This window comes from Cebidichthys violaceus, unplaced genomic scaffold (assembly GCF_023349555.1).
Source record: "Cebidichthys violaceus isolate CVI_PGR_0920_01 unplaced genomic scaffold, fCebVio1.0.p SCAF_25, whole genome shotgun sequence".
NCBI classification, from domain to species: Eukaryota; Metazoa; Chordata; class Actinopteri; order Perciformes; family Stichaeidae; genus Cebidichthys; species Cebidichthys violaceus.
This window is the reverse complement of record NW_027176428.1, coordinates 6,258,736-6,273,705: the sequence shown is the minus strand read 5'-3', so window position 1 is coordinate 6,273,705 and position 14,970 is coordinate 6,258,736. Positions and strand designations below refer to the sequence as shown.

At 38.9% G+C, this 14,970-nt stretch overlaps 1 protein-coding gene across 1 annotated transcript; it reads right to left on the bottom strand.

Moving 5' to 3' along the window:
* Nucleotides 1-538: 538 nt before the first annotated feature.
* On the bottom strand, nucleotides 539-14,928 carry ankrd52b (ankyrin repeat domain 52b). The gene is made up of 28 exons (XM_068719989.1): nucleotides 14,797-14,928; nucleotides 13,658-13,741; nucleotides 13,203-13,281; nucleotides 12,930-13,000; nucleotides 12,634-12,834; nucleotides 12,187-12,274; nucleotides 10,949-11,091; nucleotides 10,294-10,506; nucleotides 10,065-10,143; nucleotides 9,848-9,962; nucleotides 9,541-9,623; nucleotides 9,305-9,407; nucleotides 8,889-8,960; nucleotides 8,659-8,799; nucleotides 8,465-8,518; nucleotides 7,942-8,053; nucleotides 7,774-7,845; nucleotides 7,468-7,669; nucleotides 7,199-7,286; nucleotides 6,492-6,609; nucleotides 6,104-6,323; nucleotides 5,157-5,244; nucleotides 4,980-5,063; nucleotides 4,487-4,632; nucleotides 4,019-4,101; nucleotides 3,629-3,711; nucleotides 3,013-3,104; nucleotides 539-2,897 (listed from the first exon to the last, which is right to left on the bottom strand). Exons 1-28 carry the CDS (start codon nucleotides 14,821-14,823, stop codon nucleotides 2,707-2,709), a joined length of 3,132 nt encoding a protein of 1,043 aa, XP_068576090.1. The 5' UTR covers nucleotides 14,824-14,928; the 3' UTR covers nucleotides 539-2,706.
* Nucleotides 14,929-14,970: the final 42 nt, after the last annotated feature.

Here is a 14,970-nt window from a genome sequence, read left to right as displayed (position 1 = left end):
TTTTATGTCACCTGGTTTCAGTGCATTCCTTCAGTGTCGCATACAGTAGGTAAAGTTGGACCTAGCTACATATACAGGAATAATTAGTAGGGATAGTTTGATACCACTTTTTCTTTTCGGACACCGATAGCACAAGTATCGGCTGATATCAACCCCAATTCTTCTTTATTATCAATGAGCTCATTTAATAAGACATATACTATAGTTTAAACCACTACCTAATGCATACATTGTCAGATGTTGTCAACCATTACGGATTGACCGGTGTGTGAGTCACAAAACTGTTTAGCCTGCAGCACAACTTATGGAAAGCAAAAATAAAATCCATCTCACTAATCAGACAAACTCAACTATGTAAAATGAACTGCTGCAATTTTTTTTTTCAAGCATTTTGAAAGCGATTCACTAATTTGCTTGTACAGCTGCAGGACAGCCTTGTTCAGATGTCAGTTAGCAGAGTGTTGCTTGAGATCAACATTGTACAAAAACTCATGTAACTCAAACGGGAAATAGAAATAAATTACAAAAAAAACCCTTTTCATTGTAGTGATTTATTGGTTTTCTCCCATGTAAAGGCCATCCACAACTAGATCACAGAGAATTCAAGTTGGGAGTTACACCCTGAAATCTCAGTAAAACATACTAAAGGACACAGTTTGTTCACATGAAAAGCTGCAACAGAGCACTTCCTAAAGACAAACATTTTTCCAAAAATTTCACTGAAACTTGTTTTTAGAAATATCAAACTATTTTCTCCCAGTAATTTCATCCAAATGAAACAAGTAAGGACACACTCAAACTAGTGTTTGTTATTTCTAAAGTCAAAAGTTGTAAAATGCACTTTCAAATTTGATATATTTGCATAAACCTAAGATGGAAATCTTACAGTAAAATGTAAACTTTCATGTCAGAGTGCAAATAGTTTAAAGCCATTTTAAGACGACAGCAGGTATTGCTCGGGAAGAATAAAATCAATTAGAAAAAAGGGGAAAATATCGAAGTCTGTGTGTGGCTACAGTTTTCAAATTGTAAAAAGATAAACATTAAATGCAAACCTCTATTTTTAAAAACATGATCTTTAAAGAGACAGATGCAGTGACATCTTTGTACCATTGTGATAAAGTGAAAATGATACAAAAAAAAAAAAAAAATACCTTAATTATGTGGGTGTTGACATTTTTCTTCTCTTAATCATAAATTATGTAACAAATTTACTAGACACACAATTATTTCCATTTCTGGTGTTTCACAGAGATCGTTAGTGGCTTTAGATGTGAGCAGCTTCTGACGTTTCATTTCAGTGCACACTGACAACATTACAGCGACAGCAAAAGTAAAACTTGGCGCTGAAACAATCAATTGACTGGTTGATCAACTGAAAATGACTTGACCGTTAATAAATAAAATTTTACTAATTCATCAAGCAAAAATGTCATTTGATATTTTCTGGATTCAGCTTCTTAACCACGACGGATTTGCTGCGAAAATTAAATATCTTTGGGTTTTAGACTGCTGATCAGAAAAAAACAAGGAATATAAATACGTCAGCTTGGGCTCTTGAAACTTGCTCTGTGCCATTACTATAAAAAAATGTATAATCAACCGTTTAATCAAAAATGAAATAAATCTTTAGTCACAGATGTAGTGAAAAGATACATTTGCTAAAGACTTTAACGCTCAGAGACTGAAAGATTAGTTTTTTTCCTGTGCTTGGAAACTGTTCATATCAAACATATTCAATTTATTTATTTGACCTTTCAGTTGTTTGTTATATTCTCTGGGTCGTTAAACCGAAATATGATACTACTGTAATATATTTGTCATGGTACATGAAGCTCAAAATGTACTTTTTATTGCACCCACAGTACAGTACGTAGTGACCTGAGGTTGATTCTCAATAATTTGGGATCTTCAACATAATAACACACAAATGTTATACTAGACTCTGTAAACTATATAACTACTACTATACACATGCTTTTGAGTTTACTAAACTGAAATGTAACACATTTTAAATCATGATCATATTTTGAATAATAAGGTAATTTATATCAGTGAACTGTCTGCTACACTCTGGACAGGATAGAAAAATAATCTTATTAATTGCATAAAAGATTTAAAGCACCTGTTAGATATTTTTAAACAAGTATATTATGAAACAATGTCTATTATGCAAAATAGCTCTTGCAGGCACACGCATACGTAAAACAAACACTCAAATCATCCGCGTATTCTTGCACTTGCATCAGCTGAAGACGAACATGGATAATTTCAGGCTTTGCTGGTTAATGAGAAATTAAACCAATACTGACAGCGGACAGGTTTCAAGTGGAGAGGCATGTGTAGAGTGCTCATGTTAAAACTTCCATTATTTTACAATAGTTAGTACTTCATTAAAATAACTATATGTGTGCTAAACTCAACTCACGACAGAGAAGATAATCTAAGAGGCCTGCTAATATTAGTAGTGTGTAAGACTAGATCTCAAAGAAGCAATCAATGCTACTGGTGCATGAGCACATGGTGTTCATGCAGCTGCATATCACACGTGTATAAATGTCACCACACGCAAGAGAAGAAGCTATGCATGACCACACATGTTCCTGAAGACGTGTATGCCTGGTTATGCGTGGACACTTTGGGCTACACTGGGATGAAATTTCATTCGTCAAACACCCAAGCAGGCCCACAGCGCGGCACCTTGACTTAGGCGTGACACAGGTTACCGCCGGACCCACAGGGGGCTGCAATGCAGTACTTCTTCAGGATGGGGTTGAAGTGGGAGGCCGTACCAGCGCCGGCCTCTCTGGGTGGGAAAGGCTTCATGGTGGAGAGGATCAGCGCCAGGCAGTCTGCCACTTTCTTGTTTGGGGCACAGGCCAGAGCCGGAGTGTGGCCTGCAGAGGGCCAACAGGGAAGAAGCATCCTACAGTGCTCCTCAGGAACTTGTTTTGACAGGAAACACGGACAGCTTTGGTATTGTATCATAGAAATATAATTATTCCTGCTTACCTTCCTCATCTACAGCCATGACTGCAGCTCCTCTGCTCAATAACACCTGCACTACAGTTGCCAGGCCTTTCCTTGCTGCAATGTGAAGTGGCCTGCATGAGAGAGAAAGATAACTCTTTAATAACCCATATATTAAAAAAATCTCATGCAGTGTTACTGATGCCAATGGCAGGCGAGTCAATACTGTAAACATGGAAAAGTTTATTCTCATTAATATCAGGGTGCCTTCTTAAGGTACAGAACCTACTATTGATATTCAGCCATAACTTAGGAAAAATATTCACTAGCACCATCACAATGCATTTCTTTTTAATGAAACATATGAAAAAGAAATCCATTCTACATTACGAGTTTTTTCTCACAATGTTATGATTTAATTTTCTAAATCTTACCCGTTTCATCCTTTTTCCAGGTTACAGTTATGATAGAAAACACTGATATTTTAATGCTCTACAGTAAATCTCACTAAAATATATTCTTTGATTGCATATGCCCTAATACTAAACTTCACAATCCATACTGGTTGATTTGCTTTATTAGCATTTTCAACATTTCAGTTTTGATTAGTTTGTATTCTTGATTAACAGCATGGACGACGAGCTCTTGTAAGACTCACATTTGGAGAGCGCCGTTTGTCGCATTTATGAGGGAGCAGTCGCTGATCTCTCCGAGGATCAACAGAGCACACATCTCATGACCCTGCAGAGTGAAACACATTGGACAATATTTTCTTTAATTTGCATTATTTTGTAAAATGTACACCATGAAATGTTATAGAACAGCATGTTTCCTACGGTTATGAGCCACTGAAGGGTTGAATTAGGCAGTATGAAATAAAATATTTTAAAAAGACATTTGATTACATACTTAACAGGGGCTTTAATACATTTTGGAAGGTTACCACCTTATCCGACAGTTGTTACATTACTGTTGCTACACACATGCATAAGTTATTACTGTGCCACTGCATGCATACAGTACATGCACTTGTGTATGTGTATGTGACCTTGCTGCAGGCTAAGTGTAGGGCAGTGTTATTATTGACATCCACCAGGGTCAGGTCAGGCTTCGCTTTGTGGAGCAAGAACTCTGAAATGCAGAAAATAAAACACCTTTCACAATGAACAAGTACCTTTAGAATTCAAACATTATCAACTTTTAATCAGTGCAAGAGGGAAGTAAAATTATACAGTGTATTAAAGGTTAGGGATGACTATGAGGGTCACAACAACAGTTTGCATGTCCAAAAATGAGACAGTCTCAACTCATCAAGTATGATTGAGTTGTTGAAAATAAATTATTAGAGAAGGAAGATGGATAAAAGAGGAACTTTGTTGAATATCTTTTGCAGAAAACTTAATGTAGTTTTGTCCTCTTCTTGAGCTCAACATGGTCCTGATGTGTTTTATGGTTTTCCAGGTGTAAGGGTGACACATTTTAAAAGACACTGACCACATGAATTTCAATCACATACCAACAGCCATAGTCTGTCCACAGTCAGCAGCAACCATCAAAGCAGAGCATCCACAATGATCCACAGCATTGACTTCTGCTCCCTGGGCCAGGACCAGCTGGAGCCCAGCAACATTTCCTGAATAGGCAGCTGCATGCAGTGCTGTCCTGCACTCAAATAACAGAGACATGAAAAGATTAATTGACATATTTCTGCATGCCATGAACGGTCTTTCTTGTACCTTTCAGAATAAAAAAAAAAAGAATGCAAGTTTGTACAATTTTTACCAAGTACACTTAAGGTTTGGATTAAATACGTTTTTAGTGACAATATTTTACATATCATACAATATCATTTACCTTTTCTTATTATTTGCATAAAAGCAAATGGACGACAATAAGAGATTAAGTTGCATACGTACATACAACCAATGATTATACATACACACATATGCAACTTAATAGAAAGATAGATCTGTTATGATAAGTAGAGCTCAGCTCAGAGCAGAACCCACCTTCCTTTGGCATCGCTAACGTTAACACGTTTTGGACCGACAGTCTTCACCAGAAGTCCAGCAGCAACATCATGTCCATTAACTCTGCGCAGGACAGAGGACACGCACAGCATTACATGTATTGTATTTAATATAAAATAAACATATGTATGTATATACTTTTACTACAGTACTCACAGAGCACAGTGCAATGCAGTGAACAGATTTCCCTCCTGGTTGCTAAAAAGTTTGTTTTCAAGTAAAATGTGTAAACATTCTTCACGGCCTACAGACAGGACACAAATGGACAAATGATTAATATTCAAATCTTTGTAAAAAATGATGGTAATACAGTATCTCAATCTGCAAGTGTAAGTGTAACAAGACAGGTAAGTGTTTACAGCTACTACAAGGAACTTTTAACTGGTTATGAAACAGACTCAATGTAATACTGATGCCACTATACGACCTACATAAGCAATGGACTACATCAGTGGGAAGATTGGCTATTCCTATATAGTGATGGTGGATATTCTTAATGCCTGTCATTGGGTCGGATTCCCTGCAATATCAGACGAAACGATTTTCGGCATGATGGTTCACCAACAGCTCCAGCTAAGGAGACGTATGCAGATCCAGCAGCACCAGCTCGTTTGCGGCGGCATGACCTGGAGCTCACCGCCTACTTCCTGGGAGCAAACACAGACACCACGCTGCCAGAGGCCCAGGCCGTGTTGCTGGGCCCGGTGGAGGGAAGGGAGTCACGGCGGAACAAGAACCAGGACTAAGCAGGGCAGACTGTCAGACCATGTGGCAGTCAAATTAGGTTTTCTAAAAGGGACTCTGGTAGCTACAGACCATCAGCAGTGAAGCTCAGTGCCTTTTGTCCACCACCAAAATAAACACAAATGAAAGTTCCTTGTCGTAGCTTTAATCTAAGAGAAAGCAAAAAATAATGCTACGGATAAAAACTATTGAGAGACTGCGCTGGTGCAGCTATAAAAATATCCATTCATATATGTTTTTGTCACCAAGTTCTATCTGTATTCATGTCCATGTTTTCTCTATTCATTACTGAACCAAACAAGTAATTTGTTAGAATTACTTAAGCACATTCAACATGAATTCTTGCCCTGGTGTCTCACCGTGGTGGGCAGCCCAGTGGGTGGGTGTGTAGCCTCTGAAGTCCAATATGGAGTCTAGAGGGTCAGCTTTCATAGCAGCCTTTAGCAAAGTTCGAAGTAGCTCAGTGTGCCCGCGGGACGCTACGAGGTGCAGCGGGGTCCTTCCCTGAGAATTTCTACACAGAGGAGAGGCCCCATGTTCCAACAGAGCAGACACACAGTCCTGACTGCCCAAAATGGCCTGCAGCAGGAGGACACAAAATATGATTTAAGAGACAAAAAAAAAAACAACCATCTGGAAAATCCAGGACTCTGTAAAGGGACATATCCCTCCGTAACATTATTAATTGCCTTTAAAAAAACCCTGACACGTTACACGTACGCACTCAAGTACAGCAAGCACACTTACAGCTCTGTGTAATGCAGTGAAGCCCTTTTTGTCTGCAGCATCTGCCTTTGCTCCTTTCTCCAACAGGATGTGGACACAGTCTGTGTGACGTCCCAGAGCTGCCAGCATGACAGCCGTCCTGCATTCGACAAAAGGAAAACAGAGGAAGAAGAATTGACTGCTGTGAAGATAATTCTCTGATCATGTCAGAAAAATATAAATTGGTTGGATTTTCGATGGGTTGAGTGACCCGACTGCATTACAAGCCTGCAGCTTTCAGCAGATCCAATACCCTTAATGTTACATTTAATGAATATCTCCTCATGGTCTGCTAATCCATTCCAGCCAATCAGGAACAGTTCATGCTCGTACACTGAACAGGGGAAAGGCCACAGATGTATAAAGGCAGTGGAAACGAGAGGGACGGTAAATCTAATCTATTTTAAGCATTTGTTTGGGTGCTGAGTGGGTAATTTATAGTTCTCTCTCTGATTCCTACACCTGTCTGTAACAAGCAGCACCGTAAGTCATTGTTTTATACTACTTTTGAAACATTTTATTAATCATTTTATACAGCATTCAACAGTATTTTATATTCTTTCATGTCAGAAAGACAAATTGTTTTAATCTCAAATGAACAGTAATGTATGTAAATGCTGCACATGTCAGGTGTTTACCTAATTAACCAAAAATAACAAAATCAGAGTATAAAATAGGAGGTGACTCACTGTCCCTGTGTATCTGGACTGTCGATGATGTCGGCACTTTGTTCCCCGCTGACCAATAAAAGCAGACAGTCCATTTGGCCTTCAGCAGCTGTACAGCGGGAAAACAGTAAAAGGAAATTGTCATGTCAAAAAATATCAGTTCAGAGAATAATTACATAGATGAAAAAGTAATAACATTTTAAAATGAAAAGTAAAATCTTCTCAACCATAAAACATTATGGTTTATTCTCATAACAGTGTGCGTAAAAAATCTTTAATACCACACACACCTGCAGCATGGAGAGCCGTCCACCTGTGCTTGTGCTCCTTCAGTGTGTAGGAGGCTTGATGCTTCAGCAGCACCTCCACACATGTGGCAAAACCTCTCTGAGCAGCCAGGTGGAGGGCAGTTCTGCCCTCAATGTCCCGCACATCCAGACTCACTAACGTCTCACAAAGCAAACGCAGTGCCTCACAATGACCATAATACGCCTGTAAAAGCAAAATGAATAATAACAGTAGAGTCAAAGGCATGTGGTCTTCATGTAAAAGTCAGGTCTTTTCCAGGGTAACAATTGCCATCATGTGCTACTCACAGCTAAGTGCAAAGGACTGACTGGAATATTACTTTCAACCTCTTCTAGACAGTTGAACGAGATCTCCAGGAGCTGCAAGAGTGGGAGAAGAAAAAAACAAACAAGTTAAACTGGTCCTACTCTGCAATTGATTTAAAAGAAACAAAAAAATCAAAAGATACCACTGACCAGTTCCAGGTGCTGTTTGTTCCCATAAGCTGCTGCATAGTGGACGGCACTGTAACCCTTACTGTTTTTCAGAGTTGGGTTTGCTCCGTTGTCAAGCAAGAAGTCTAAACACCTGAACACACAGAGCACAACATTAACAATCCTGTCTGGGTTTTATTCTTCTTCCAGCAACAAGAATTGATCAAAGAAAATGGTTTTATAAACATTCACTTCTCAATGTCTTTGGGAAATGCATTAAGGATTCTGTTAAATGAAACATGGCTCTTCTTTGTATTGGTATTTAAATATTAAGTATAGCAAAGAAAAATATATTTTAATGCGTTTTTATATCAAAATCAAGCTTTTGATTTTCTAACATAATATAGGTCTGATTTTCTTTTTGTCTGATCTCAGTTTTTTTTAAAATCTATGTTTTGCTCTTTTACACTCTTTTTGCACAATAGAACACATCTATTGTAAAGATAAAAGTGTATCTACTTTATGATTGAGAATGTGTGTGATATGATACAGATAGGGGTCTTACAGAGAGGCTTCCTGTTGCTTTTCATCACAGTGGTCGGGCTCAGAGGTTGTTTCCCTTCAGTGGAAAGAAAGACAGACTCTTTAAAAACTGATTTGTTAATCTCGAGTTCATTCAAGACAAACTGTTCACAGGATGTTGTCCTTGCAGAGTAAAATGAGTAAGACATTAAAATGACAGTAAACGCTCTCTCTCACCCACAAAAGGTGTGTGAAGCTGCAGCGTAGTGCAGAGGGCTGCAGCCCGTCAGATCCAGCTCATTGACCTCAGCGCCGGCTCTCACCAGGGAGATTGAGCATTGGCTGTTCCCGTTAGCTGCAGCATAGTGCAAAGCAGATCTGCAAGGTGCAACAGGGAACAACTGTGTCATCAGGTAACAGCAAAGCAGAGTCAAAAGTCTTAGTTCAAGGTATTCAGCACTGCTTACCTTCCCAAATGATCTTTAGCATCCAGTTCAGCAGCGGCACTATTCAACAGCAAGTTCAGACAGTCAACATTTCTGTCACGAGAGGAAATAAGTAGTCAGCAGTGTTTCAAGAAAAACACAACATTTGAACATATAATACTTTCAAAATACGGGGGGAAAAAAAGTATAGTGTGTAATTTATTACTGCATTTTCTTACAATATCAAATTGGATTATCGTTTGTATTAATTGACAAAAATGAACCATAAGTGAAGAAAGAAATATTGAGTTGAGAAAGATACAAATGCAGATTTTTATCAATAACTCAAAACTTTTCAAATGTATGTAGACGTCACTAAAGTAAAAATGCTGCAGTAAACGTATGTACGCGTGTGTGTGTGTGTGCGCGTGTGTGTGTGTGTGTGTGTGCGCGCTCACCCTCCAGAAGCAGCTGCATGCAGACAGGTCCTTCCGTGGTCGTCTAAAATGTTTATATCATCCCCAGCTGACGGTACCTGAGACGGCATGATGTAAAACTGGCCTGAACGATACCCAACCAACAATAACAGTTTGTTAAGTCGAAACATTTTGAGTAGTGTCATTTACTAAAATGTAAAAAAAAGGGGGAGGATAAATTGAGGACCACAGTTTAATGCCTCAAAACAGATTCTCACCATTGGACAGTAACTTTCGACAACAGTCTGGAAAACCGTAGAGCGCCGCCAAATGCAGTGGAAGCATCCCATGAATCCCCTGTCTTTAGAGATAAATAACAAAGATTATTTACTTTAGTGTGTGCCGAGGTGGGAACAACTTTCTGTATAAAATTGGAGTGTTCGACAGTGAGTTTGCGTCTTAATATTTTGTCAAGAGGAAGCAGAATATTACAGGATCATGTGTAATAATTGAGTCTGCATGCATGTGTAACAATGCCTTTCTCTTGCAATGTAACTGCAAAAAGACTGGTTTGGCCGGTCTTACCTGGTCTTATCAGCACCGTTTGTCAGCAGAGTGCTGATAAGCAACTCCTGACCATATCTGGCAGCGACATGAAGAGGAGTGTTTCCAAACATATCAGCACAGTCAATCTCCCCCCCTGTGCACAGAGACAAGATGGGAATTGAGGACATGCTCTGATACCTTAAGTCAGAACATACTGGGAGGGCACATGCATTGGGGGGGGGTGTAAATGCGCTACCATTTTGGATCAGAATCTGGGAGCCTGTGAAGCGCCCGTACATAGCAGCAACATGCAGAGGACTCTTCCCTTCTTTATTCTGTTAAACAGAGAAAAAGTAAAACAACATGTTTAGTTAAAAGAATTGCATAAATTATGATAATCTGCACATTTTTCATTTAAGATGAATTATGAAATAATGATTATTATTGTTCTTTTCAAATCCACTCAATAAAAACAAGCCGTTTACCTGCACGTTGACGTCAGCCCCGTTGTTGATGAGCAGCTCGAGACACAGCACCCCGCTGGAGGAGGCGGCACACAGGTGCAGCGGCATGCTGCCGTGGTGATTGGGCTGATTGATGTTGGCGCCACAGTTCACCAGCTCAGTGGCCACAGCATCCTGCCCCGTGTGACAGGCCATGTGGAGCGCTGTGTTCCCAAAATTGTTCGGTTCATCAATCTGAGACACGGAGGAGGAAAACAAAATCGCTGAGTATACACTGAAGTTCATTATCAGTAGTAAGAGTCAAGAGATTTTGCAGATGATGCCTGGCGAAATGAGTCTGGTTGGAAAGATGTGGCTTGTTCAAAAGGGACATTTTTAAACTTATATTAGCTTTAGCTGTGAGTGATCCAGGATCAACATGAAACCAAGGCTGGAGCTCTGCAGGATACCATGTTTTTGAGGCCTAATCTTATATCAAACCACATGAAACTACAGACTGCTGTGTTTCTGTAATTGAGCAGGATGTTTCCTGACATCTTGATTCTGACTTTAAAGCAAAGACAATTTCATACAAATAATCTACAAACCATTTGCAGCAGAACAGACAATACATGACGGCTGTAATAATTTATAAGGATTTGAGTTTCCTTATAGTGATGTGACTCAGCCACTTTACCTCCACCACCAGCCTCAATAGATATTTGACCACATCTAACTGTCCACTGGCAGCTGCAGCATGGAGCGGAGTGTAACCACGTTTGTCTTTGCACATCACATCTGCACTGTGAGACACCAGCAGCTTCACAATTTCCACATGTCCTGAAAGAAGAGCTTAATATTTACTACAAGTCTCTCCGCCATGCACGCACATCACACCAATCTCTCCTGTCTGCAGACTGTAGCACAGTTAGCGTACAAGACAATTTTTATAAACTCTTCCCCTGATTTTTACCTTGTTAAGATAGACTTTTTTTGTCAATGACCAGTCTAATTTAAATAGACCGAAGTTGTGCTGATAAGCCAAGCCAGTCATATATCTGTATGCTGATGATTAATCAAATAGTTGCCAACTATTAAATGAATCAGCACCTATTTTGATATTCAATTAATTGAGTATTTGCTTGAAAAAAAAAGCCTAAATTCTGTTATTCCAGCTTCTTAAATGTGAATAATTTCTGGTCTCTTTACTCCTCTGTGACAGTTGGCGTAAAATCTTTCTTTAGTCGTGGACAAAACAAGACATTTGAGGACGTCATCTTGGGCTTTGGGAAACTCGGGTCAACATTTTATAGACCAAATAACTAAATCAATTAAACAAGAAAACAATCTACAGATTAATCAAAAATTAAAATAATCGTTAGTTGCAGCCCTAGTCTCTTTGTTTTTAAATCGGGATAAAGATTATGTATCATAACTTAAGTTTTAACCATATAATCAAACTTACAGCTTGACCAATCAAATGTGCAACGAGGTCAGAGCCATTCAGTCAGACAAAGTGTAAATTAGAAGAGACACATTCCCTGTTAACACAGGTTGATATTTAATTATTTTTCCTCAGAGAAATAACCCTTTGCTTGAGTTTTTTTCTGAAAAAATATTTCTGCACGTGGTGTGATGTTCAATACTTATATTATTGTTTTCAGCCCACAACCACAATATACACATGCATTATATGCCTTTTGTTCAATCCCTCATAAACCTATCCCATAAAAGCATAAAACTGTATGTTATATAGTTTATAAATAATTGGCAACAACTTCTCATTTACTCTCACTCTTTGCTTGTTTCTTATTGTGTATTATTGTGTGCTTAACGACACATCCATCTTTCCTTAATTTCATTCAACCAAAAGTTTTCATTCTGGGTTAAAAGTAATAACATATTTGTGTTTCTCAAGAGAATGACACCACTCACCAAGGTATGCAGCCCAGTGGATCGCCTGCCTTTCCGTCTCATCTTTGGCACTCACATTGGCACCTTTGCTCAGGAGCAAGTTTACCATCTGCAGAAACATAATAAGTGGGTCAACCTGTGTGTCTATCAGCTCAACTACAGTCCAACATATTGTGTCATTTCTCATGGAGTCTCGTAACATCCTTGAACACTTCCTAAAAACGGTGCTCTGGTTATATTTTGGCTACACAGAGGAGCAAATATTGTGTGAAACTCGGTTAATATATTATAAGACAAATGTCTTTTCCCATAGTGCTGCAACAACTGACAAAACACAAGAAAGCTTCCCCCAGTCATCATTCACTTTCCTAAAGCACATCTTCTTTTCAGCATCAAACATATAGCTTTGATGTTTTACTTCACATCAGGAGGAAGACTTTGGTTAATACAATCAACGTTACAGTTTACCTCTCCATGACCGCTGTGCGCTGCATGATGCAGTGGTGTCCTTCCTGCCCTGTCGGCAACATCCAGACTGCACACATGTGGTATCAGAGCTTTAGCGCAGCCTGTGGCCCACTTTGAAGCTGCCATGTGTAAAGGTGTATGCCAATACTTGTCCTGCGTGTTGACCTTTGCTCTGTGCAATAGTAGCAGCTCCACGGCTTTCTGAGGAAAAACACAAAATTCAAAAGACGTTACAATCTGGTGTTTGAGTCCTGAGAAAACTCCTCCTCCCTCTGTGTTTTGAGATATTAGCGTACTTCATTGCGAGAGGCAGCTGCTCGATGTAAAGGAGTCAGCAAACCCTGGTCCTTAGCGTTGACATTCACACCTGTGACAGAAATCAAAAGCAGAGTGAGTCATTTATTTTTGAGTGTTTGGATAACGTTCAGTTCCTCTGCACTTGATTGACTCATTGTCATAATTACTAGAAACCCCCCCCCCCCCCCCCCCAAAAAAAAACCCAACTCATGTCTATGTAGCTTTTCACTTATTCTGACATATTTCAAAGTGAGAATAAATGGGTTTTCTACCTGAAGTAATAAGTAAGTCCATCGTGTGGACATCACCCAAATAAGCAGCAGCATGAAGTGGTGTGCTTTGGTCTTGGTCCTGAGAGGAAAGGAAAACAAATTTCTGTCTATTTATCAGCTTAACATTGCATAACACTCAATATTTTTTGTTATATTGTGACTCCAAATGTTTGTGCAGTTAACGTGCATTTTCATCTTTCTTCAACTATTGCCCAGAATGTTTGATTGACATTTTTTTTTTTATTAACTAGCAGTAACCAAAAAACATACACAAGCTTGAATTTACAATTAAAGAGAATCTGTGCTGACAACCAAGAAAGCCACGGTGAGTAGCCTACATCAGAGATGCAGCTGAACCATTTGTACAAGCTCAATACATATCTTAATATAATGCAAGCAAATTTGACACCAGAACTTGCAAAAAAAAATCTAAAAAAAAGTTAATATAATATTACCAGGGAATTGACATCTTCATTATGGTTCAACAAAAATGTCACTTCTTCTGCATTCCGGCTGAATATAGCCTGGACCAATGGAGACTGAAAGAGAGATGCGACATGCAAAACAGACAAAGGGTAAAATGAAACAAAAATAATGTTAAAATTACATCAAAATTAGATTCAGGCCATTATGTTTTCTGTGACAATAGTTTTGCATACAGCAACAAAGCCCATAGAAGCAGCAATTAAACAGTTTCAACTGAACAGCTTTCATCAGCAAACTTGTTGAAACCCACTGGGATCATAAATACATTCAAGCCTTTGCTGAGATGCCAAGAAAAACTGTTACATGAGTAAAGAGTGTAAGGGAAATTCCTCTGTTCATGCCAACTTCCCCTACGTTTGATCATGTTACCTTTGACTGAATGAATCCTGGCCTGATTACCTAAACTAAGGATTTGTTTCCCACCTGGATGTGGGAAAGACATGCAAGTTCCTAACTAAAAGGAGCAACCAGAGAGGGTATGACCAGAATAAAGTATAAAGAGAGAGAACAACTGCACATTTAAACCTAACACTTGACCTGTGTACTATGCTCTGACCATTAAAAGTGTGACACAATAGTTAGTAACACATTTCAATGTCAATGCTTGTATTGTCTTGATTGTAATGATGCAACCTGCTTCAGTAAAGATGAAGACGCCACGTTCAACTTAAAGCATTTGTATTGAATTGGCATTTATTTGACTAAAGAACGTTACTTGTTTGCATCATGCAAAGCTCCTGCACTTTTTACGGATATTTAGAAAATGTTGCAATGACTTTGCAACATTTGTCTTTCACATATAACGTAAATCAAAGGCATACAGAGGAGGAATGTGGATCCATGTAAAGATCAAAAAGTTTGGAAGGGTTTGGACTCCGTGTACCAATGAGCCCAATGACCCCAATGATCGGGTCTAACGCGAGGTGAATCACAACATTTAAACATTCAACATCAAAGAGAAACTTCTAGTTTTGCCTGGCGAATAATCTTCAACATTAACTAACGTTAGCCTTGTAGCAAACTTTGCTCGACATGTCGCAAACATGACTAGCCAGCAGTGTTAAAAAAAAAAGTACTGTGAGTTCAACCGTTAAGTTATATTTACTACCTGGTCCTTGATTTTTCTTAACTCCATGTCCCAATCACTCTGGAAGCTCCCTCATTGAAACTGAGTGTAAAGTTGACTACATGTCACTCAGTAGCAGCTAGTTAGCCTAGCTTTAGCTTAGTTAGCTGCCGATATGTGATGTGTAGTTGGCAGAATATCGCGAGAGAGAAAGTT

What these genes read in the sequence shown, in the direction of transcription:
- ankrd52b (XM_068719989.1), bottom strand. Translation starts at nt 14,823, where the DNA reads ATGGAGTTAAGAAAAATCAAGGACCAG. An exon ending in GCTAAAGATCATTTGGGAAG is followed by an intron (nt 8,800 to 8,888) that starts GTAAGCAGTGCT and finishes TGCACCTTGCAG; the next exon opens with ATCTGCTTTGCACTATGCTG. An exon ending in CCACTGGGCTGCCCACCACG is followed by an intron (nt 5,245 to 6,103) that starts GTGAGACACCAG and finishes TCCTGTCTGTAG; the next exon opens with GCCGTGAAGAATGTTTACAC.